Source organism: Lepidothrix coronata, unplaced genomic scaffold (assembly GCF_001604755.1).
Source record: "Lepidothrix coronata isolate B3197 unplaced genomic scaffold, Lepidothrix_coronata-1.0 Scaffold0, whole genome shotgun sequence".
NCBI lineage: Eukaryota > Metazoa > Chordata > Aves > Passeriformes > Pipridae > Lepidothrix > Lepidothrix coronata.
The window spans coordinates 17,215,639-17,241,701 of record NW_016690180.1 but is presented as its reverse complement, the minus strand read 5'-3'; the positions used below and the strand labels follow the sequence as shown (position 1 = coordinate 17,241,701).

Sequence of the window (26,063 nt, the reverse complement as noted above, 5' to 3'; positions counted from 1 at the left end):
CATAGTCACAGATATTACAAAAAGCTGAAATAGATGTTAGCCTGACTAGCAGTCCTTATTAGTAGATGTTACTACATAGGGATATTCATTCTCAGCACTGAAGTGGGATGGAAGTTTCAAAGGAAGTTCATGCCTTTTTATTTATTAAAGGCAAAAAGACACATACTTATGAAAACAGTGTTAGGATCTAGTTAAGCTTTCTTCATGAAAAATTAGAAGATCCTTAATTTTAAGCTAAGAACTTTGCAGACACATCCAAGAAGAATTAGAAATACAGTATGTAGGACGCCTGGTATTCCTGTCATGATAGATTTACTAGGTAAGTGTGATTGAAAGAAGCTTACTCATATTTTCTATGGAATAAACCTACCTATAAGCAGTTTGGGTTTTTGTTCTATAACAGTTCTCCCTCTCAGGTTATCAGTTTTGTTAGGTTTGGGGTTTTTTTCTTTGGAAGAGAAAAGCAAGTCAAAGGTGGAAGGCAATTGCAGCAAGATGTGCATTGCACACTGATTATAGCATTAACTCTAAGTGTTATTCAAAAATGAGGACTACACCATAGAAATGGGAAAAGAAAATACATGGTAGTGCCTCTGTATAAATTAGAAGCTAAGTTACACTTGAATACCTGGAGTTTAATCCAGTAAAAATGAGTAGCAAAACTAAGAATATATTTTTAGTCTCCTTGTGATTGTATCTGTTTTAACTAGGGTTTGGAATGATAATAAAGCTGCATACTGTCAGTTTGTTTGAATTTGGAGTAAAAACTTGGTTTTTCAGTACAATCTTGTTAACTAAGTAGCCACTGTTGAAGAGCTAAATTTAATAATTTGGAAAGAATTTTTTGTTGGGAAGAGTTTATAATAAAAAATTTACTGGCATAATCCATGTCTCAGTGTACAGCTGAGTAACTTTATTTATGATAAAGTGGGAAATCCATCTTTTAGATAATGTTGCCGAATAGCTCATATTTGTCCATTAGTTGTAGACCTAATGTCTTCATTAAATCACATTTTCAAAGAGCTGCATGGATCGCATTATATTCTCATCCTGTAAAAAAAGACAATACAAAACCAAAAATCATACACCATTACAAATGTAGCTGGCCAATATCTATAGTGCCATGGTGTAGAACTAACTGTATTTTAGTTAATTACAACATTTTCTTTCAGCTTGTTTAGAGAAATTGTTAGCAGAAAAAGGCTGTTAATGGATCTATGCTTAAATAAGTTTTTGTATATATTAATGAGACCAAAACTACCCTGTCAAGGATACAATAGCATATTAAGAAAATTAAGTCTGCAGTATTTCAGAGGCTATCAGTTTATACCCACTATAAAATACTACATTTAGACAATGGAACTCATGGAATAGTTGTATCTGAAGTGCAACTCCATCCATGGAATTGCTACTTCTGTGCATTGTACAGAGGAGCCTTTTTGCAATATTAGGACATCCTGTTACATAGCTAGGGACGACTCCAACATAAAATAGATTGATGTGTGCATCTTTGCATGAACTGCAGAGTCAATCAGTTTGGCAAGTATCACAACACGCTTCAGCTCCTCAGTTCAGATTTTCTATGTGCTCACACTGAAAGATGGTCACTGCTTTCCAATGCTACTTCTGCTTTCTGATTGCTTTGCATTAGGTAATGTTTTTAGAAAATCTTCAGCTCCCATGTTTTGCATAGTGCTTAGTGATGCATCCCTCTGTACTCCAGTTTTTATCAGTAAATAACTCTCAACACAGCACTCAGAAAACAGTATTTTTCTTTGTAAGCTTTACATTTCAGTGTATAGAAGAAAGAGTTTACTTACAGTAGCCTATATTTATTGGCATTTCTGGATCAACAGTTGCTTGCACAAAACAATATATGTACACAATACAAGAGTTTATTACATGCTCATTTAGCATTTGCTGGTCTTCACTGTAATCAGCCTATATTTTACTCTGAATGCACACTCTTTAGCACTTTCTTGAGAGATAATTTAAACATCTTCAATTCAAGTGAATAAAAAGACTGATAAATTATTTTTCTAGGTTTCTTGAAAGATGCCTAAAAGACCCCACTTCTTAGAGGTTATCTCCTAGTATTCTCCACTACTGATAGGGATGTGATACTTCTGTACATAAATCTTCCCATAATACGTGTTCAGTATCAATTTCCAGTTAAATTATTCACTGTTCAGTCTAGTGGGTGATTTGGTTTGTAAAAATGACTGGTTTGAGTAATTTGCTTAATTTATGTTACGAAACATGCACAGTGGGGTTTTTCATCTTTGATTCCATATGCCATCTCAAGTGATGTTGCTGTAATGATCTGTGCACTATTTTGTACTGATAAAATAACTTATGGAAGCAATTATATGTAATTTCAAAAATATGTAGATTAATGCTTAAAGATTTGTGTAGTAAAATTACTATATTAAATTACTGAAAGTTAAAATAAATAACTTTTTTCCCACTGCATTGCTTTAAAATATCAATAAACTAGACAAGATCACTGATTAATGTAAGGTTGAAGTTTGGTATAACTGGCATCATTTGTCATTTAATTAATATAAACTGGAAACTAAACTCAGCAAATGGCCAACACAAACAACATGCTCTGAATTTCCTAAGTGTTTTGCCACTTCCTACCAATTTTATTATATGTGTATCATCATGAATGAAACTGGTAGTTTTCTAAAATCAGCTCCATATTTCTGAGGTTGACTGTTTCTTTACAGAAGACTTCCAATGCCCCTTCCTTAGTCAGTCAAATGGGAAGAGTCTTCACAAGAAAATACAGGCTTGTCATAATATTTAGAATATGGTAAGTTTTAGTAGCTTTTTTTCCCATATTTAAAAAAGAAAAAAAAAAGCAGATGCTTGCATTGGAATTCTTTGGCAAGTGTATCTTTTTCATTTGCCTCTTTTTTCAGTACATTTTTCTACACATAACAGATTTGTTTAATGATTCCTAACTGAAGACATAAGGAGGCGTTAGTGCATATGAAACATTGTCCATATGAAGCACAAACCTGGATGAATGAGCTTTGACAGATCTGACCTACCTTTAAGGCAGTTTTTCTTAGGTTTGAGATGGTTTCTTTGTTGTCTCCAGGCTAGCCCAGACCATCAGCATTGTGTATGGCAAGGCTTACTCCTGCAGGAAATACCTATCCCAGAAGCCTTTTTATCATTATCAGAAGAACCTGTGTCATTCACCCTGACATTCACCTATGACCCTGAATGCCTTAGTCCTTTGCCTCCGTTCTTCACGGTGCTGCTGTAGATATGAAGCAATACCTGAGTCAGACCATCTTCCACCACCACCAAGCAGAGAAAGGAGGCTAACTTGGCTTCCAACTCTAAGTAGAGGAATGCCAGTTCTCAGAAACTGGCAACTCTTGCCTGAGATAGCCTTCAAAGGCTCCTGCAGCCTTTCCCTGGCAGAACACACTTCTGGTTTCTTTAAAGATTAGGGCCTTACCTTTTTAGATCAGTCTTGTATCTATCGGGATATTAAAAAAAGGTTTTCCTACAGCTGCATTTTAAAGGAAGCAGCCATATTCTTTTGTGAAAAATGCAATCCTGAAAATACCAACAGCAAGATGAATATGAGTCAGCAGTGCCCTGGCAGCCAGGAGGGCCAACCGTGTCCTGGGGGGCATCAGGCAAAGCATTGCCAGCCGGTCAAGGGAGGGGATTGTCCCACTCTGCTCTGTGCTGGTGTGGCCTCACCTTGAATATTGTGTGCAGTTTTGGGCACCACAATAAAGGAAAGATATTAAGCTATTAGAGAGCGTCCAAAGGAAGGCCACAAGGATAGTTAAGGGTCTGGAGAGGAAGCTGTATGACTGTGGCTGAGGTCACTTGGTTTGGGAAGAGGAGACTGAGACCTCATCGTGGTCTTCAACATCCTCATGAGGGGAAGCAGAGAGGCAGGTAATGATCTCTTCACTCTTGTGACCAGTGACAGAAAAGAAAATGGCATAAAGCTGAGTCAGGGGAGGGTTGGGTTTAAGATCAAGAAAAAGTTTTTCACCCAGAGGGTGATTAAGCAGTGGAACAGTGGAACAGGCTCCTCAGGGAAGTGGTCACAGCACCAAGCCTATCTTCAGTTCAAGAAGTGTTTGGACAATAATCTCAGGCACATGGTGTTACTCTTGGGAATGATCCTGTGCAGGGCCATGGACAGGAGCTGGATGGTCCTGATGGGTCCCTTCCAACTCAGTATGTTCTATGATTCTATAAATCCTAACCCCAAACCTAATTTCTGAAACTAAATCTTGATATAAATATGAATTGCACACTTTGCAGCTCAGAAGTCTTAATAGAAGAACAGTTTTTAGTAGGCAGACAAAAATTTAGGCAGCAAGACACTTTCTGTATCAAAACACATGACCACCTTTGAAGTTAAAAGCAAGTGAAGGTGAGGTAAGTGGCATGATGACAACAGTGTCTCTATCATGTAGTAGTTTAGAGAGCATCTCTCTCACATGTATTCTGAGTACTTAGAAGAGGTAAATAAGAAATCTTTTAATAGTCATGACAATCTGAATCTCATTGGATCAGGACAGCAGGCAATTCCTTACTAAAGGTATTTATTTTCTTTGTAAATGAATCTCTCAGCCCATCACCATAATTGCTGCCAGGTGCAGATTAATGTGTCATTTAACTTCCAGAATGCTACAGACCTCAGCTGGGAAATGAATCTCATCTCTGTTACTGATGATCACTCAGTGTTAGCAGAGCAAATACCTTTCATTTGTATTGAACAAGACTGACAAGCTGGAGCCATGGTCAATGCAATAGAGCTCTGCTGACAGATAAGACACTACTCAATGCCCATTGCTAAGGTAACATTGAACAGCCACAGTTAGCAGAGCTGTTGGCTGTCGGTCATCCCCCAAAATCAGTGGATTAAAATCAAAGAAAGAATCACTTACTAGATAGCTGTGTTTATAAGAGCAACCCCAATGAATAACTACAGATGCATATAAAAATAGACTGGTTCTAGAGAATCTTTGAGCATCTAGAGCTTTCCCTGTTCTAAATGCTTAAAAAACTATGCCTCACTAAATGCATTTATCTTGATAGTCTTGTTTTCTTCTGTCTCTTTACTACTCTATTCTTGGTGTAAAAGATAAGGATCAACGTGCACGGACTATATTGCTGGTCTCAGTCAGCTTCATATTAATCAGTCTGGACAAGGTATCAGTAGACCACTACTATGACTTCTTATAACAGGAGTTCCTTAAATTTCTGAAAATGCAACTTATCTTTCCTCATATCGTCTTCTGGTCTGAGAACAAGCTGGTTTCTGAAGAGCAGAGGAGTGAAAGCAGGCTGTAACTCCTGCTGCAGAAGTTATTCTCAGCTCTATCTCTAGAGGCCAGGAGCTGCTTTCAGCTACCCAGCTGTAATGTAAACACTTGCAGCTGATAATCACAATCAATTCTCAATCTCTTACCTTGAGAAAACTTGCCTGGTGTTAACTCTTACCATCCAATACTTAGCAAGGCCTTTGCACTCTCCTTTCAAGGCCTTACTGCTTGTAAGCACATCATGACTCACTGAGAAACTCATCTATAGATGATAAATTTTCAGGCAATATTATTATCGCTGTGACTATATGCCAGTTGTAACAGGACTGTGTGCCCCAGCATGGGCACAAGATAGAAATAAATATTTAGCTGAATGTGAAGAAAATTTTTCCTATCAAGTACAAAAAAACGTTGAAAAGATAAGGGATATTGACACGGTTGTCTAATGAGCAAGAACAGCTTGTATATACCAGCTCTTCTGCAGATTCAGGGCAGAAATTTATTGAGACTTTTAGTGGTTTTGTGTAATGGTATACATACATACTCTACCTTGGGAAAATGCTGTCTCTGGTATTAGGATTATCCTCACTATCACTCTAGAATTCTGTGTAGCACTATGATGGCATTAGCCAACAGATACACATTCAGTACTTATCACTGAATACTTACTTTCTGGCAGCTCTCGATGAATTCATCTATGGTAACTACGCCATCTTTGTTTTTGTCCATTTTCTGTTAAAAAAAAATAAAATGTACATTTTTCCTCCTGAAATCCTGTGTAAAACAAGTCCTTTTTATATTTGTTTCAGTTATATGTCAGCCTAGGAACAACCATGCCAAAAGATGTAGTAAGTGATATACTGGAATAAGCTTAAGAAGCTTATTGTTGAAAAAGCAAGGTGTAACAAGTAGATCTGAGAAACTTGGGATAGAACCACAGAGAAAAAAAGGATTACAGAATTGGAAGGATATGCAAAACTGTTATAACATGGAAAATCTTTCTCTACCTGCTCACAGAGCAGTTTTTTTGGCTTCTATGTTACCTGACCTACCTGGAAAAATGTTTCCACATGTTGTCTAGGTGCATCTTCCTTGAGAACAGGATAGGTGCATTTCCCCATCATATCATATATTGCTTTCATGATATCAAGCATTTCCTGAAGAGGAAAAAAAAAAGATGTTTATGTAATGTGCATTGTAGACACTGCTTTAACTCAGAACACGTAAATAATTTTAAGGATTTACATTTTAGAATAAAATATTGAGATTGTGCCTGATATTTTTTGACTGAACAGCTTCAAGAAGGAACTGTGTTGTTCCTAGAAAATCTAGCATCTGAGTTCAGCTTTCATCAGTGTATGATTTTGATTTTAAATTATTTAGAATATGCGCAAGTTCACAGGTTGTGGGAAGAATCTCCCAATATCTTATGAGTAAAAATAAACAGGAAAAGAAGTTCTGTAACAGCAACTGAGCAGCCAAAGCACATCAGCTTCTTACAACTGAATTTTCCCTGGAGAAAACAGAAACACCCATGCACACACCTGCACTTATGCAGTCCTCCTTTTATATCAAAAGCTTTGAATTTTCTTCGTAGAGTGGCTTGTGAAAACTTTAATTATAAAAACAAGTAATTTGCAGTTTGCTAGGAAACTATTCTATAGCTCACCCTTTTATAGTGATCATGAAGTTTTCTAAAAGTAAAACTAAAAGTGTAATTTATATATATTTATATATATTTACATAAAACGCACCTAAAAAATACCTATAGATTTTAATGAAAGCACTCATTTGGTCCCACTATCATTTAAGTATGTGTTTAAATCCTTGCAGAATAAAAGATGTAGGAATCTTTCTATATAAATTCTGTTTCAAGTAAAAATTTTTAGAAGCAGATTTATAAAATGAGTAACAACTATTGCACATGTACTTAATTCCTTTTTGTCCAAATATCCTATCAGTCTATTCTAGTGACTGTATGTGCAAATAGACAGGCATAAATTGAAGCTAACCATTTTTGTACCTGAAGAATTCTGACCTTTTACAAATTTTGTAAAGATATTCCCTTTTCAGTTTTCATATATGTCTTTAAAATGAGAAAACTACTGTAATTTTTAGCATATCTAACTTCATAATATATGGTAATTTGTTAACATGTCTAATTTGACAATAAAACCATTCTTCTTTGAAAGCAGAACTTAGCTATACATTTACTTTCAGTGACTAAAGTAAGAAGACCTTACCTCTTTAGTTATATATCCATCCTTATTTATATCATACAAATTGAAAGCCCAGTTCAGTTTCTCCTGTACTGTCCCTCGCAGTAAAATTGAGAGACCCATAACAAAATCCTAAATGGACAAAAGGTCTTGGTCAGTTTGGAATTGAGCAGTTTCTTACAAACACTCAGAAATCCAGAATAATGCATTTTTCAGAAGTCTGGAAAGATGTGTTGTTTCTTTTCTTTTTTTGCTTCATGGGATTGCTGGTTTTTTAAATAATTAACAATCTAGGCACTGTTTGCTACACTCATAATTAATAAGTAAATTGAGTAATTTTCTATAAAGTAAACCATCATTTTTTCTTAGTGGTTGTATCCTCTGAAATGCCTCACATAAGTAGTTCCTGTTGAAGTTAATACCAGGAAAAAGCAATCCCTATGGTTTAATGGTCCAAGAAAAGCTTAAATGGGAGTTAGATTAATCTAAGCACAGGAGGCCAATTCGGGGAGAACTATCTACTAAGGAACATAAAATTCTTCTTAAATCTGTACCTTGTTAAAGTGGAATATGCGGTCCCCAGATCTCTTAGATCGATCTGTTGCAGTCAATATTTCAAACTTCATGTATGATATAGCAGACCTCAATACTTAACACTTTTATTGGAAGTATGATAGGGAATAATAAATATATTATGTGTCCATGTGCCATCTTGTTTTTGTGACCCACCAATGCTCTACTGCTGTAAGCTATTCCACAGAAATGAATCAGAAGACTTTTGGGATTATTTATATGTTGTATTTGGTTATAGATTTTTGTTTCATAATAAATACTCTTGGCAGCACAAACCTCATTTACATTTAGTGAGCATCTTCCAGATTGAAGAATATATCAAGTGCTGTCACCTGTGTTCTGAATTTCTTAGCATGTTAACATTTTTTAAACAATAGCTTTTTTTTTTCCTAACCATCTCCTCTACCTTTTTCTATTTAATAAGCTTGTGAACCCATAAATCTGTGAAATTGCAGCCATAATAGGTTGAGCAGAATATGGCAAGAGCTTGTATTTAAATGTGCGTTTCTACATCACTGGCAATGACATACAGGAGGTCTCAGAGACATTAATGCAAAAAAAGCTGAAATATTTCTTATGGGCACCAGCAAAGATTATGCATTTCCTCTATCACAGGAACAATGGAAAAGACTACACTGAGATTAGACATAAATTACAAAGGTCTTATGTACCATACAGTCAAATAAGTATACCTGGTACAGTGAAGTACACACAAATATCATGGCCTTAGATAGTCTAGTAGGCACAGACAGCTCTTCTGACAGTTTCAATCTTTTTTACAATTCAAGTGGCATGCTCTGGGTTTTCTTAGTCTGTCAAAAACTTCTGTCTTACTGGTGTATGTGCCCTTTGGGGTAAACGGATACATGAATCTTGATAGAGTTTTGCTCAACCTGTCTTGTCTACATCTCAATGACTAATTGAGGGTCACAGGGTTAAATCTCCAAACAACTCTTTAACAATGTACTATTGAGCATTAAAATGTTCAAGAAATTCCGAACAGATTTGATCACATTACAGCATTACCAATTAACCTTTTTAATTCCATACCACGTCTTCAAATCTTTTCTGCACTGTTTTACATTCTTGATGGAGTTTTTCCTGAAGTCCCTCCTGAAGGTCTCCAGTAACGTTATTTTCTTAAATTATTATATTTAAGAATTCTGAATTCATTTTTATTTTGGCACTGCAACATTTTTGAATTTGTTTTATCTAAACTATATCCGTTTTTCTTTTCATGTAATTTCTCTTTCTTCTTTTCTGTAATGCACCACCCATATTAGCTGGCTTCCTGGCATCATTTATATCCCCATTTCCAAGGCTACCCTTCTATCATTGGTTTTAAAAAGGACACATAAATAAAACTTGACTTTATGCTTTTTTCATGGGACTGAGACAACTCAAAAACCCTCCAGGTATGTGCTTTAAACATTGCAAGAGCGAGTCATCTCCTTCCATATTTACATCAAGATGTTTTGGGACAGTTCAAGTACATAGTTCAGGTGCATTGCCTTTGTCTGAGTGTTGTGCAAGAGTCCATCTCAGGAAAAACAGAAAGGATTTGTCATAATAGGAAGTTGTGATGAGCTGGATAAGGACCAGCTAGGATGGGACATCTTTTCTACATACTTACTTTCATGCAATTGAAGAACATAGCAATAAAATTATACAGAAATAGAATGTCTGATTCAATAGATATAGGCTAAATCCACAGGCTAGACCCTTGAAGGGGAAAATGCTCTTCCTAGTGGAAGGCAATGTGCCAGGAACAGTATAGCTATGTTGGTATGTTGGCTGTTCATGTAATAATCCATTGCAGACTGCCATAGGAAAACAACAGTGCTGAAGGTAGCAGCTGAACTCAGAGAGCATCTATCCATCTGTATGTTTGTTACCAGCAACTCGTTGATGCATGAATCAGGCTCACTATTTAGCACAGAGCATGAATACAAGTCCCCATTACAATAGCAGAGTACCCAGATGTGCTTTTCTTCCTGGTTTAGACATCTAATTTCTGGAGAGAGAGGAATTCTCCTTTTAGAGCCTGATTATTTTTTAAGTAAAATTCACTTACATCCTCTGAGGATGCTGTCACTGTCCACTGAGTCCTGCTCAGCTGAGCACCTAATGAGGAGAAGTGCATCTGATCTAGGGTGACAGGCCTAAAACTACAAAAGTCTGGGCTGAGACATGACTCTAGGTTGGGTCTCTCTTCAGTCTGTGACAGCGAAGTTAGAAGCACAAAAGTCTTGCCTTGGTACTTGCCTTACTCCTTTCCACAGCTTCCTATTTGTAACTTGCTAGTTTCCTGCAGAACATACTAATACCTGTTAAGACCTCCTTCTGTGCCTAATTTTGATTCTGCAAGAAAGCGGGATGTCTCACTGAAGGGTTGCAAAATGGAACATCATTGCACCCATACTGGAGCCTCTGTGTGCTCAGTATCACAGCCTGCTCATGTTTCTGTTCTGCACTACAGCTGTATAGAACCTCTAGTTGTGATCTGGGATGAACTTGTATTTGTGTAACCCCACAATTTCATAATTTTTAGCAGTGATTAATTATCTCCTAGCAATGTTGTTGAGGAATGACTGCTTTATCCCTCAGTAAATCTTCAGGGATAATAAGATCATTAATAAATTAATTGGCAAGTTTCTTAGTGTGCTATCTCAAATCCATAGGAAAGCTTAAAATTATTTCACTTGATCTTGTATTCCCTTATGTCTTGTTCAAGGCCAGGAGAAGTAGGTAGGCAGGAACCTAAATCAATTTTTTAATTTAGATTTTAGGATTTTTAAAAGGAATTAAGTGATGTCACAGAAGTGGTGGAGCCCTGATGCATGTAAAACAAAGGTCACAGAGGAGGAACTGCTCTTAAGAGGAAATGTATTATTTCTTTGTAGTGGCTTTAAATCACTGGTAGTAAAATGCTTATGAGATCACCACTGCCCTGAGAAAAATTAGCTCATTTCCTACATAACATGAACAAAGTTTTTTGTGTTGAACCCAGAGAATCCCGCTTGTTAGCCTCATGAATTTCAACAAGGCCAAGTTCAAGGTCCTGCACATGGGTTGGGGCAATCTGAAGCCCAAATACAGGCTGGCCAGAAAATAGATTGAGAGCAGCCCAGAGGAGAAGGACGGGAGCGTTGGTTGACAAGAAGCTCAACATGACCTGGCAATGTGCACTGACAGCCCAGAAAGACAACTGTGTCCTCGGCTGCATCAAAAGCAGATCGATAGAGGCGATTCTGCCCCTCTACTCTCACAAGACCCCACCTGGAGTACTGCATCCAGCTCTGGAGCCCAAGGACATGGACCTGCTGAAACAAGTCAAGAGAAGAGCCACAAAGCTGATCAAAGGACTGGAGTACCTCTGCTATGAAGACAGGCTGAGGGAGTAGGACTTGTTCAGCCTGGAGAAAACTCCAGGGACACCTTGTAGCAGCCTCCAAGTACCTAAAGAGGGGTACAAGAGAGCTGGAGAAGGACTTTACACAAGGACGTGTACTGATAGGACAAGGGGGAATGGCTTTAAACTGACAGAGAGTAGGTTTAGTTTAGATATCGGGAAGAAACTCTTCACTGTAGGGATGGTGAGGCACTGGAACAGGTTGCCCAGAGAAGCTGTGGATGCTCCATCCCTGGAAGTGTTCAAGGCCAGGTTGGACAGGGCACTGAGCAACCTGGTCTAGTGGAAGGTACCCCTGCCTGTGGCAGGCTGGTTGGAACTAGATGATCTTTAGGGTCCCTTCAAATCCAAGACACTCTATGATTCTATGATTCATTAAACTATTGCCCTTGTCTTGGAAATCACTTTTATTATTAATGAAATATCAAAGTTGTGTTTGATCTTAAGAACTGTACTCCTCTATGGAACTGAGTTAGCATGCTTGCTAGTTTATTAACTGATTGTTGTGGGTTTCTGTGGCTGCTTTTTTTTTTTTTTGGTAGCTGGGGGGCTACATGGGGTGATTTCTGTTAGAAGCTGCTAGAAGTTTTCCCCCTTCCATGGAGCCAATGAAAGCTGGCTACAGGAGGGACTTCCTGCTGGCCAAGGGAGAGCCAATTGTTGCGCCTCTGTGATAACATATTTAAGAAAAAGTTTGTTGCGCAGAAGAGATTGGAGCCGGGGGCGTTGCCAACAGAAGCCTCTGGGCCGGGGGCTGAGCCCCGCGTCCCTGGCCCAAGGCAGGCATGGCACTGGAGCTGAGCTGGCTCAGGCCATGGAGAGAGGAGCCCACGCCGGAGCTGGTTATTCCCAGGTAGGACTCAATTCATGGCCTTGTGGGGGACCCACATCGGTGCAACTCATCTGTTAAAGACTGCATCCTATGAAATACCATCGGGGTGCAGAGACCCCCTGCACCCCATGGAGGAATGACCTTTGGAACGGCAGATATGGAAGACCTGCGGCCCGGGGTGGGGGCCTCTCCACGTTGGAGAGGTCCATCAAGGACTGTTTCCCATGGGAGGGACGCCACGGAACAGGGGAAGGACTCAGAGCTTTGGCTCCCCTGTAGCCTGTGGTGAAGACCATGGTGAAGCAGGCTGTCCCCCTGCAGTCCATGGAAGGGTGACCCACAGGACAGCAGACTTGGAAGACCTGTTGCCCTATGGGTGGACTTCTTTTTGTGCACTGATGCAGGGGGAGGAGGGAGAACATAGAAGGAAGGAGGGGTCGTTGGAAAGTGTGTTTAAGACTGTTTTATTTTTCACTCTTTAGCTCTTATCCTGTTAGTAATAAATTTTAGTACCATCCTCACGCTGAGTTTTGTTTTGCCTGTGTGACTTCTTCCAGCTCTTAGTGATTTTAGTGGGTGTCTAGAATACGGCCAGGGTCAACCCACAGCCCTGATGAAAAATTCTCTGGTAACAACTGAGAAATAATGCAATCAGAAAATCACCAACAACTTTGCTAAGCAATATTAATAATTGTTTGAAAAAAAACAAATACAAGTTTGGTTTTGATTAAATATGACAAAAATCTTTAAACATCTCCATTGTGTTTGGGCATAGCTTTGTGCTTTAAGGCATTGAGAAGTAGTGGAATTATGAGTGACTTTCAGCAAAGTCATATTTAGAATAGCCTTAATCTACACAAACAAAGGATACTGTTTCGATGGTTGTATGTGGGTGCAATGTGCTTTACCTTTGACAATATGTTTAAAGTTAATTAGCTTCCCTTTTCCTGACAGTGTAAATAGCCTTAAGGCCCAGATCTTCATTTCCGTTCTGTGAAAATATATATGCAGCAAGTGGAAACTTTGCTTTCACATCTGTCTCTGTCTGATGGAAAAAAGTACTTCATTTCATAATATGCCCAAAGAGCCCTTCTGGGTCACTAGGCCTTCAGAAACTCTGTCTCTCATGTTAAAGCAAAACTAGTTGGCATAACTAATGAAATAAGCTCGTCTCAAAACTGATGCAGTCATGGGATAAGGAGAAATAAATTCAAGTACCTATTTAATGAGTTTGCTTTTTTATGCTACATAAAATGCTTCACTTAGAGATCCTGACTCTTATCAGAGAGCATACAGATTCAGGGCTGACAAAACTCTAAGGACATAACAATCTCACCAAGCTATCTTATCTAATTGAAGTGTGCATTTAAGTTGTGCTAAATTTTAACACTTGATGGTTGAAAATTTGAGAAAAAAAGAGCAAAAAGCTAGAACAAATTCTCCTTTTACCCGCAACTCCAGCTACCACTGCTTCATCAGAAAATGGAGAGTGCAACACAAAACAAATGTCATTCTTACCTACAAAGGAATTTTGCTATGAAATTTCAGATTTTCATATCCTTTTTACACAGAAGATAGCCAGTGTTTTTCATCATAGGTCATTATATTGAGTTGTATTTACTCCTACACTTTGATATAGAAAGTAAACTGGAAAGAATGATTATTTGTTCTCCAAACTTTTAAATCGCTCCCTCTCTACCTTTTGAACTGTTTACTTTTGTTGTTTTTCTAATGGAAATTAGAAAACTAGAATACAGATGGAATAGAAAGAATATGGCACAGTTGCACCTAGGATAAAAAGGAGCAGGAAAAAAATTAGATTATTGTATTTTTCATGTTTCATAATATCTACATTCACATTTTGAAGCTACCTTTAATGAGATTTGAAAAAAAAACCCCATACATTAACTTCAGGAGGATACTTTTGGAATGGCTATCATACAGTTTATTAGTATAATGTTGCTACAAGGACACAGAAGCAAGAGTCTTTTGACAGCAGCAGAATTATGCTGGATTCACAATTAGTGAAAATATTATGAAAGTCTGGATCACTCACGTCTGACCTGATAAGCTGGAAATATGTTTTAGTAATAAAAAAAACCCCAGTGCTGCTTATATTTCTCTGATTTATTTTATTCCAAAGCCTTTTTTTTTTTTTTTTTTTTTTGTTGTGCACAGACCTGCCCTGTGAGGTAATCAAAACCTTTAAAAGGGTTTTTAAATCTAGTGCATTTCTTAAGGCTTTCTGTCTGAGATACAAATGGCAACAAATTGACCAGGAAAGGTACAAAAGCTTCTTTTGTTCCCATTATAACAGCAGAAATACTTTTTAGCTACTGATTCTAAAAATGCCTTTTCTCATTGCCTCTGCTGTTGCTGAAATTGAAAGAGGAGAAATTTAGGTTAGATATAGAAAAGAAGTTCTTCACTGTGAGGATGGTGAGGCACTGAAACAGGTTGCCCAGGGAAGCTGTGGATGCTCTATCCCTGGAAGTGTTCAAGGCCAGTCTGGATGGGGCACTGAGCAACCTTGTCCAGTGGGTGTCCCTGCCCATGGTAGGTGTGTTGAAACTAGAGGATCTTTAAGGTCCCTTTGAACTAAAACCGTTGTATGATTCTGTGATTTGACCAGAAGGATTTCCTGTAGAATTAGCCTATGTACAGAAGACATGAATAAAACCTCCATTCCTGCTTCGAGTTTCACATAGAGCCCACTGATTTCAGCTGCCCAGAAAAAGATAGATGGGGTTCATATTTGTTGGGGTTTTTTTAAATAAATGCAAATAATCCCCCACAAAATTATCTGGTTATAGTCTCAGTTGAGGTATAGATTTCTGATCACAGTGCACCTGCTTGACGAGTCTTCTTCTATTGCATCAATAATAAAGCAATGAAAATGCTTTAAAAAAATCTTTCAGACCTCACAAAATCATTCACTAAAGAAAATCATAAAAACATGTATGGGCCATTTCAATAAATTTAAAGTGGGTGTATTTATCACAATCCAATCACAAGTTGTAAGGAAATCATCCATTCATTATAACCACAGCAAATCAAAGCAAAACAAACCAAAGCAAACATATCCTTTTGCAAATTAGCTTTTTTTTTTAATTTTACAGCTTAAAATAATATATCCTTTGCAGTATTTTATATAGACTGTTCTCATCTACACTATTGCAGTGAGGTCCCTTTTTACCATGTTATTGTGTTGATGACATCAGTCTTACCAGGGAAAGGCAGAACTGGGACTGGGCAGCTAAATGGAGGCAGGATGAATTTGAAACTCTTGTGCTTTTAAAAACATTTTCTTTAAAGCCTTTTTCTAGTCCTTTCTGGAAACTAATAGAGTGTATGAGCCATCCTATTTTGTCTGAGTCATCTCCATAACATTAGTTGTAGTTCAGAGACCTTCTTACCTTGCAGAAGCAGAGAGGAAGATAATGACTATTTTGGGTAACTTGTGTATAAATTGAGTCACCTTTTAAATAAGCAGATTATAAAAATATTACATAGTAGCACAGTCTGAGTTACTGGTATGGAATATACAATTGTACAATAATGACTTTTGTTATTACATTGGAAAAACTTGAAACTTGAGTCACATAAGCTAAATTTTTCATAATTAAAGCCATATAATAAAGGCCACCATACTGGACTTAAATACAAGGAATGGTAAAATAGTTTCAGAAAAAGAAGCAACAGCATCACTTACCTCAAAACTTACAGATCCATTGTGATCAGTGTCAAATGCATTAAACAGAAAATGTGCATACGTTGTGGAATCTAAAATTTAAAACAAAAATAATTCACAGTAAACACATATTATTTAATGTAATTTCATTCTATTAAAACTACATGAGACCAAGATATACTTTGTTACCAACATTTCATAGCAAGACTGAATTTTCAATTAAGTTTAAACTTCCTTTTTGTCAGAGGAAGAGGGATAAATTATAAGTGCAAGTACATGGATAGAAGCACTGCTAAGAACTTTTTTCTTCTAGAATATCTCTATTTTGTTTTATTCCCATTTTTGCTAATCACTGATACCTGAGCAAATAGAAAAGATGACATGTTATTGTACTCTGAAATAACCTGTGTTAATGGGAATGCTAAATGATGGTGATGAGGGATTATATTGGTTTCACTCTGGAGACAGACCTGTTTCCCAGGTTGAAACTGATCTTGTCAGAAAGATGCTGCTGTGATCGGGTCATATGCTCACCCATGGGTGAGAGAAAATCCTCTCCTGGGAAGCAGATTCTTAAAGGTGGTTTGCTACTTAATTCCTATTATTGTTGCATGAGGGCTAAGTGCTTGAAAACCTTTGGAAAACTGGCTGTGACTGTCTAAATGGCCAGTAAGACTCTGAAAGATGATCTTAAACAAGCAATCCCTTCACTGATTATTTGTATACTTTTCAAACCTACTCCCCAGTGCACATTGATTCATTTTAGAAACACCAGACAGCATCAATATAAGTCTGTTAAGACTCTAATTTATTATAAAGATTCATCTTTCTATTTCCACTGGATGCCTTCTGAGAGGCACGACCTGCTCCAGGAGTAATATATTGTGAAGAGAGAACTTATGTCTTCTTATCTCACACTGCCCTGTGCATGTGAGGTAGAAGCTGCTGGGGTTGTAGAAAGTCAGCTTTCCTCAGTGCCTTTTCTCTCCCTCAAAACCATGCAAATTAATGCAGGATGAGGCTTTGTTTACTTTTAATACTCATATCTTTGCTCTTTCTACTTCATATCTTTGCAATAAGTTTAGGTTAATTAACATTAATCTCACAAACCTGTAATAAAGGGAGAAGTGTTACGAAATCAGTGTCCCCTGTGAAGAACAAACCTCTCCCTATCATGGAAAAACCTCACCAGTGCTGAGATGCTTTTTTTCTGATTTCTTGGCACTAAACCATTTTACCTTTTGTATCAATCTTGCAAACCTTTATTTGTCACGGCCCAAAATATTGTTTTGTATTAAACTGAGTGTCAGTTTTGAGTCACTCACCTGAAATGCCACCTTGACTCCAAAGAACCAAATATACCAAAACTCAAAACTTTGTCCTTCACATATTCAGACCTGGCATTTGTAAAAAAAGTCTCTGGTCTTACTTCAATATGTTAATTTCATATGATGTGAAATAATCACAACAAGAAAAAATGCAACCTTTAAACCTTATGTCTGTTAATGCATTTTCAGAGTATTAAAAAAATCCACACTACTTAAGCAGTTATTCATTCTTCCATGTATCCAGTCACCAGTGTAATTACTTAAGCACGGACTAGCAGATAAATTCACACTTTAACTGAAAAATGTAAATTAGTTGACTTCAATTTATATTTAAGATTTTAATAGTCATATTTTCTATAATCTACTGAGACTTCTGTTGTGCAACAGAATATACTGTGTAAATCATCTTCAGGGAAAAAACATATAATAGAGGTATAATTACTGTAAACTGAATTTTAAATAGCTTTCCATTCTCTTGGCAATAATTTCTTAAAAATATCTGAAATATTTCTAATTATTTTTGTAGATATACGGAAAACACAAGGGTGAACATAAATATATTTTGTTTGTTGCCCATACATGATACAATATACTAATTTTTTTGGTGGTATCTGGACAAAAAAAAAGTCCCTAGTTGAAGAACCTTTTCTTTCTGATATGCTCTCTGAAAAAAAATTAAATTAAAAGCCTTTTTCAGAGTTGTTTGTTCAAGCAGTTCTGGTCTGAAATTTTGCCTTCAAAACCACAGCAGGATAAGGTACACTAGTCTTTTAATTAGAGCTACTTAATCTAATTCCCCTCTGCTCCTGCCCTCCTAAATCTTGAACATTAATCATGTTTGACAAAATTTTAAGGTTTTAAATTAAATTTTTTTTTCCCAGGGATCTGATATCATAACTAGGAGGATAAGTCGCTACTTTGACAGGTTAAGACAGGAACAGATATTAAATCAGAATTCCTTTGAAAAACACCATCAAAGCATTTTAAACATCAGAGAGAAAAAATGATAGTCATTATACATCGAAGAATATGGCTTATCAAACTACGAGCATGATCTGTTTTGTTCATAAGTGATGGAGGAGTGTAATAATTATCCAGAGTGTGGATTCTTATCTACAACCTGCCTGGCTGAGTTAAAATCCCAAGTTATATTTCAGGTGATCCATTGCATGCACAGAGGGGGCCTATTCATTCACCTGTATGGCAGTGGTTTTCTAAAAAGAAGTTACTGGAGTGCCCTTTCTGGCATGGAAAGCTTTTTACAAATTAACTTCTGCCTTTAAAACACATTGGTTTTACTGCAATCCAGTGTCATATCCTTTGTTACTCTTCTGGCCCCTTGTCCTGTTTATAGTCCTCCTGTACTTTGTCCTGAATAGTCTTGAAAGTTGCCTAATGAAGTGACTTGCTGGTTAATATTTAAAAATTACTTTGGTTGCCCTGAAGCTTAAAATCTTACATTCTGTTTGCTCAGATATGAACTATTATAATGATTCATCATGTTGTACCTGGTTTTGCATTACATAGATAAGTGGAGCCCGGAGTTACATGTAAGACATGTTTTAATTTGGGGACAACTTTCAAGCGTTCTTTTTCCTCTTCAATATTCAGGCATAGATAAAACCATTATTTTTAGCACAACTGAAATTTAAAGGCCTCAGCTGGACACAGTATTTTGGCAATAAATTCAAAGATTTAGGAATTCAGTCTGGCTGCTTAACTAGACACCTATATATTATGATCTCACCCCGTTAACATGCAGGGATATACAAATACTGAGAATTAATTGGGCTTTGAGAATATTTTGGCTAATGTGAGGAACAAAGAATAGACTTGAACTCCTATACTTCTCAGAAAAGGCAAAAGTTAACACAGGCACCTTACAAAACAGCACAAAACCTGCATAAAATGGTTCAAGACTCAGTAGGCCCATAGAAATTAAAGTAATATTGATGTGAGCTGTTACTCTTCCAAGGACATTCAGCTCTTCTGCCATTTTCACCGAATATTCCTCCTGAACTTCTGAGGAAAACTAAATAAGGCTTTCACATTTGTTTGTGCTGTGTTTATATACTGCCAAGGCTGTGTGCCACTGCATGAAGGCCATGGAGGATGAGGGGAGGAAGGGGATGAATTCTGATGGTCACTTCGCAGTGCTCTTTGCTGAGGTGTCTGAAACAGTTTTATTAAGAAAGCCAAAAATCCTCTCACTAGTACACAACATCTGTTACAGATGACCGAATTATCTGGATTCAGTACTTTTCTACACTGCTAAAAATCTGACTTTTTGCTGTATTTTGTTAAATGAAATGTGAAAGAAGAAAAAAGTTTGTGGTTTGTTGGGGTTTTTTCCACAGAAAAGCGTACCTTCCTTATTTTTGTGTTACCTTCATTGCACCAAAAGATAGTGGAGATAAAGAAATTATGAAGCCCCTGGAAGTCAATTAATTGAAATCAAGGTTAGCAAAAAAAGCCCTCATTTAAGAAGGGAAACTCCATAGAATTAAAGGGGGTTCTGCCATCGATATTAGGGGGTACCCGTAGTGGCCCCTACGGTTCCTCCTACTGTAAAAACGGGTTTTTTGGAATCAAAGAGAATGGAGAAGACTGTTTAGAAAGTTTAAAAATAAATAACCTACTCAGAGAAACTTTGTTTTCAACGGTATCCAAGCACAGGTAGTAACTTCATAACAAAAGACTGACTTCTTGTAGATATCATTGCATTTCATTCAGAAATATATACTTTAAAATGTGTCCAACCATCAAGGAAGTATGTCATGAGTTCAGACAGAGCTTGAGGCAACAATCTTGTTAATTTGAACAGGCTCTTTTGTCAGACTTAGGAACTACCAAATATACTGTAGTATTAATTATGTCTGCCAAGTACTCACCTCCCTGTGGAAAGAACTGAGAGTAAATCTCTTTGAAGGTTTCTTCATTGACAACACCACTGGGGCATTCCTGGAAGAAAGTGAAAGACAAGAAATGAATACCATCCAACCTGGTCCAGTCAACTCGTGTTCATGAGACCGTACACAACATGTATGTGACTCTGACAGTTTAACGTGTGACTTTGCACTTTCAACCAAATGTTAAATGTTTATCACATTGAAGTATCTTTCTAAAGAATTCCCATGAGATAAAAATTTCTTTTGTGCCCTGTATCTCAATTTCAGTTGCCACCTGAGTGACGCAAATGAGCAGCAACTGTCCTGCTGCACAGCGTGGAGCCATTGCTGTCACTCATGGGCCATGGTTGGTCACTCCTGCAGCTGCAAGCAGCATTTGCATGGTATGGAAATCAAGCAGGAATGTAAGCACTTAGATATTACTGACAGAACATGCAGTAAAATTCAACTGAAAGAGTTATATTCAATGAATTCAAAAGACCCTGACGCTGAAGATCTTATTCAAACCTTGCAGAACCTTTTGCCTCTTTACATCTTTTTCATAAACTGAAATATATATAAGAAAGAATAAGCAGGAAGTGTCAGAACAGAGTGACTAAAAGAAAAAAAAAGGAAGTGATGGAGAAGAAAAAAGATGATTAGAGCTGTGACTTTACAAAAATTACTTATGTAAAGAGGTAGGAAAAGCAGAAGGAATACCGTATAGTTTACTAAGTTGCACATAAATATCAAAGACCAGAGAGCCGATTTCTAGTCCTGAATTTGTCAGACTGAGGAGATGGCTTTGGGCAATGCACTTAATTCCTTTTTTGCCTTAATTCCTTCTTTAACACAGAGGGTGAAAAAAAGCCTTAAAAGGAAAGAATTTTTAGAAACAAAGATAAGCAAGAAAATACAAATTAAGTGTTAAGGTTCATACATTTGTTTTTGTCAATTGCCATGCTATTTGGACTGAGGGTTCAAACATATATACTCCTAGTCCTAAGCTGGGGAAACAAAATAGCTTTAAATGAAGATAAAGATCAGTGAAATATCTTTTACCAGTGTAATAATAGCTTTTCATGTGAGAACAAATGGTATTTTAATTAGATAAAATAAAGACCAATGAGCTATAGTTCCGACAGCTTCTGCGAAGAAACGAATAGTGTAATCTTACTAATTGAGAGACAAATGCACCATCTGAGCAATGGATGTCAGTTCTGTAGATCTAGGATTATTTTGATTTTATGTCACTTTTCTCAGCCAAAATCTGCTTTTCATCATAACTAAGCATGTGCCAGCACACAGTAAAAAACAATTCTGTTTGATCAGACAGACAAACAACTGTGTCGTAGATAGACATACAAAATTATTTGTTCCCAACCACAGAGGCTGACAGCTATGGAATTAGAGCACAGGTCTCTGTAAGATCAGATATACTGGTTGCACTGCCTTTCGAACCAAAGCCTTTGGGGAATGGCAGGAACATCTCTACCCTTCATCAGGTAAAGAGTAATCCATTAATTGAGGAGGCATCTCCCTGGCTGTCATGTTGTTGGGTATGAGGGCATCTAAAACATCTCTCTCTGCTTTACCAGCTTCCCAAAAAGACTGTAGTCAGATAGGCCAGTGTCTCTGGCTCCTAGCAGGCTTACAGTTGGTCACCCAAGTAACAAGCAATAGGACAAGAGGAAATGGCTTCAAGTTGTCCCAGGGCAGGTTCGGATTGAATATTACAGCAAATTTCTTCACCAAAAGGGTTATGAAGCATTGGAATGGCCTGCTCAGGGAAGTGGTTGAGACATCATCCGTGAAGACATTTAACATTCTGTAGATGTGGCACTTAGGGACATGGTTTAGTGGTGGACTTGGCAGTGCTGGGTTAATGGTTGGACTTGATGATCTCATGTCTTTTCCAACCTCGATGATTCTATGTCTTTATGATTCTACTACTCTGCTTGTCTTTTTATGTGAAGCCTTCTGGAGTTGTAGAAGTGCATGCAAGAGGGCAGTATTTTCACTTGGATTCGAAGCACAATAAAGAAAACTTCAGTGAATTGTTCAGATACATACAGATATAACATTATAGTAATTCAATGTAGACAATGTAACAAAGGTATTTTATAAGTTCCTCTTTCAAGAATACATTGGTATATAATCTACGTCATTCCCAGACCTCCACAAGGAAGAACATAGCCTTTCCCCTGAGGTGAGTGGACATGTGAAAGGATAATACATTACTTTGGAATTTAGAAAAATAAGCAGTGACTTCTTTCTGTTCTGCAGGTAATTTTTTTTCAGACAAAAAAAAAATAGGTAGGCAGATTTTGAAGGAATTAAAGAGAAAACCTGCATATCTGAATTTGTACAGGTCAGGTACTGACTTTTTTTTCCTGAGACACTTAATAAATAATGATTGACAAAATGAGCATCTAAGTTTATCTAACTCTATGGCTTATTAACATGCAATGTAATTTTTCTCGCTTTTCCTTGGATGACAAAGACATACAAACTATACTCATTTTGCACAGAGTGCTCTCCCTTTTTTACAGGAAGTGCCAGCAACAACAACTCTGTCAGTCCTTAGCCTGTAGCTGTGAAGAGCTAGAGGAGAATTAAGGGTACTCTGTAAAAATCTGTCTGATTTATTATTTGTTAGTTCAAAATGAGTTAGGAACCTTTAAAAAAAAAAACAAACATGATCTACATTCCTCATTTAAAGGTAGTATTTTTTTCCTGTCACTTAATAAGCTCTGGTATCACCATACTGTTTGAAAGAATCATTGCTTGAAAAGGCAACCTACTTTCAGAGAATTATTTATTAGCAGACCCAGGAATGACAGTTTGAGTTTCTCTAGTCTGACCCTCTGTATTTTCCTCTGTTCTTTGGCACAGCATTGCTGGTAACACCTTCTACATCCTTGAAGGTCTGTAGTAATGGTGTCTTAAGAACATTCATTAAAAATCTGTGATGCTGGCCAATTACTCTTACCAGAACTATCAGTTCAAACTTTTCTTTCTTTAGCTTGGAACTTCCTTCTGAGCTTCTATATGACAGTGAACACTCTTGTTCTTAAATAATTGTATTCTAAAAATATATGTAGCCAACACAATTTACCTCCAAGCCTGCACTTTTCTGGACTCATAAATCTGGCTTTCTTGTGTTTATCAGGAGATTTCTGCAGTTCAGTGAATAAGATTAAATATCGTAATTGTTAAGTATGCCCCATGGCTTGATTTCAAGTTATTGCTGACTTCTTCCTTTGTACAAACTATAATTAAAAAAATCTATCTAACCTTTCATTAAACTCTTATAAAATAGAGGAAAATAATTAAATAGTTTGAAAGAAAAATGTGAGGCATATTTAAACCATCTCCTATATTCTTTTTTTCCCTGATCTGTATATAATTTGTTACAGCAAATTTCTGTTTGACAATCTTTTAAAATTGTATTAATTTATTTTCCATCTGGAGAATAAAAAGGAGGGAAAGTTCATAGAGAACTGAGTCCAGTGCTCCCTCTTTTAAAGAGAAAATAATTTAAACTGACAGAAAGAAGAGACAGAGAATAATAAATACGATTCTGCCTTTTGATGACCTCGCTTGCTTGCAATTTTGTTGCTGGGAAATTACACCTCCAGCACATGGTCTTATGAACCACTCCAAAACCTGTAAATTATTTACAAGCTCATGCTGTCTAAGCTGTCTCTCCTTCAGTGTTTCTAAGAATATTGCAATAGGTTTATTCATCTTCACTACCTAATCAACACCCTTTTTAGACAAGAAGCAAACCAAAAAGACACAAAAAAGGAGAAATACTGAAATGTAGGAAAGAGAATGAAGGGGAAAGAAACTCAAAGCTCAGACGTCTGTCTGCATAACAAACTGTATTGTATAATGGATAGAGCTGGAGCTCTGGCAACTTTGAATATATTTTAGCCTTTTATATGAGAGGTTCTCCATCCCATGCTTCATTTGCCATCAGTTTTTTGTACAGTTTCATTTTGGATATATGTTCATGTTCATTGATTTAATTATCAATAACTGACAATATTTTCACTTTCTGCATGTACTTCTATTCTGACTGCAAATTTAAATTTACCATAAACACAAAACTTAATGGAAGAATATGTACATAATTTTGAAATAGCATGCTTATACTTTAAAGCTAATGCTACCAAAAAACCCACTGTGGCTTTACACAGCCCAGTTCAGTTCCCAATTTTTCCATTTGAGTATGACAGAGCTTTGATCACAACAGCATGAGAATTTAACAAATGGCCTCGATTTAATAACATTATCTAGGTGAAATTAATAACAAAATCTGGGACAACAGACACTTCATGAAGCTCAACAAGAATTTCAATGTTCTGCATCTGGGAAGAAATCTGCCCTTGTCCCAGTAGCCGCTGTGAAGTGAGTGGCTGAATGGCAGCACTGCCAAACAGGACACCAAACAGGGGTTACAGGGGATGTCAAGCTGAGTGTGAGCCAAGAAAACCTTCTTACTATAAATAAGATAAACCACCTACTGGTACAAAGCCAGCAGGATGAGGAGTTATTCTCTAATTCTGCTTGGGACAGTCTTGGGGCTCTCCCAGGGGTGTGGAGGAACTGATGAGAGATAAGCAGAAGGTCATGAAGACTACTAGGGACAAACACATGTGACCACAAAGGAGAGACAGAGAGTTGGGCTTGCTTAGTCTAGGGCATTGCTAAGGGAAGATCTAATAGCAGCCCACCAGAAAGGAAGTAGCAGATCTAAAGGAACCAAAATCTTAGTAGGGACAGACAATTTAACAAAGTTTGGTGTCCACAGTCTGAGTTTTGTGAGCTCACATTAGACACTAAAATCACTTTTTCACTCCTCTTGGTACCCTGAAGTGTGGTGATGCTTGAGATAGCCCCTACTTTCAGTGAAAAGATGTGCTGTTGAACAGTCTTAGAAAGCTGTGTATAGAGAGCTTCACTAAGAGGTGAGGCAAGAGGCTTTTATAAATGGACCTTGATAATTTGCCGTTATGAAGAGGAACATACTGACCAGGACAGTGTGTGAGTTAGGGACCTGAGACAACAGGTTCTGAAGCTTGTGGGTTTTTTCAGGCTTTAATGCTTCTAAGGTTTACGCAAATGAACTTTTATCCACTTCCAAATTCCAAAGCTGCATTCCTAAGGTTGATTTAAATTTGCTATATCTAATGCTTGTTCTGATGTATGTGATTCAAATGTAGGCCTTCTGATGACTTTCATTTTTGCAGAAAACTAAGCCAAATTATAATTATGCAATTCACATGGGTTGCAATATCAAATTAATTTCTCCCACTAAGAAATACAATTAGTATTTTTAGACTAAACATCTAGTTTTATTCAGAAAAGCCCCACATGTATTTGGTGTTTAATCAGAGGACATTGATGTGCATTTAGCCTATATTGGCCTCCTATGGCAAGACATCAGTGGCTATGTAGTAAAATTATTCACCAAAGTTATCCACCAACTATTAGCCAATGTTTTATCAGATAGAAGTATTTTGTTAGCATATCTACAGTAATGTATTTTAGCACCAAGGTTTATACTTGAAATGTACAGTGTTTTTTCTAGGCTAATAGAAAAATTAACCACAAGGGAACTTGGCAAGAATACTCTTGAACAGACTAATACCTGCTATAGCAGAAGGAATTCTACCCGAGAGCCAATGTGGTTTCAGAACCAACAGGAGCACCACAGACATTGTATGTTAATGATTTCCCCTCCCAGTTTTCAGGAATTTGCTGACACAGCTAATGCATATGTAACACTACTAATGT

General features: G+C 37.2%; 1 protein-coding gene and 1 long non-coding RNA gene across 12 annotated transcripts in view; one reads left to right on the top strand and one right to left on the bottom strand.

The window, feature by feature from the left end:
* Nucleotides 1-886: 886 nt before the first annotated feature.
* Nucleotides 887-26,063, bottom strand: part of KCNIP4 (potassium voltage-gated channel interacting protein 4) — a 413,215-nt gene continuing 388,038 nt past the window's right edge. For all 11 annotated transcript variants that reach the window (XM_017838612.1, XM_017838148.1, XM_017838221.1 and 8 more), the window contains 6 exons: nt 20,262-20,331; nt 16,064-16,134; nt 7,559-7,666; nt 6,368-6,472; nt 5,985-6,047; nt 887-1,050 (listed from right to left, as the gene is read on the bottom strand). In XM_017838612.1, the coding sequence (XP_017694101.1) occupies nt 1,003-1,050; nt 5,985-6,047; nt 6,368-6,472; nt 7,559-7,666; nt 16,064-16,134; nt 20,262-20,331 (465 nt within the window). In that variant the 3' untranslated portion in view covers nt 887-1,002. The remainder of the gene's footprint in view (nt 1,051-5,984; nt 6,048-6,367; nt 6,473-7,558; nt 7,667-16,063; nt 16,135-20,261; nt 20,332-26,063) is intronic.
* On the top strand, nt 2,733-26,052 carry LOC108509480. The gene is made up of 3 exons (XR_001878630.1): nt 2,733-2,818; nt 20,300-20,412; nt 20,547-26,052. It is a non-coding gene; the product is annotated as an uncharacterized LOC108509480 (long non-coding RNA).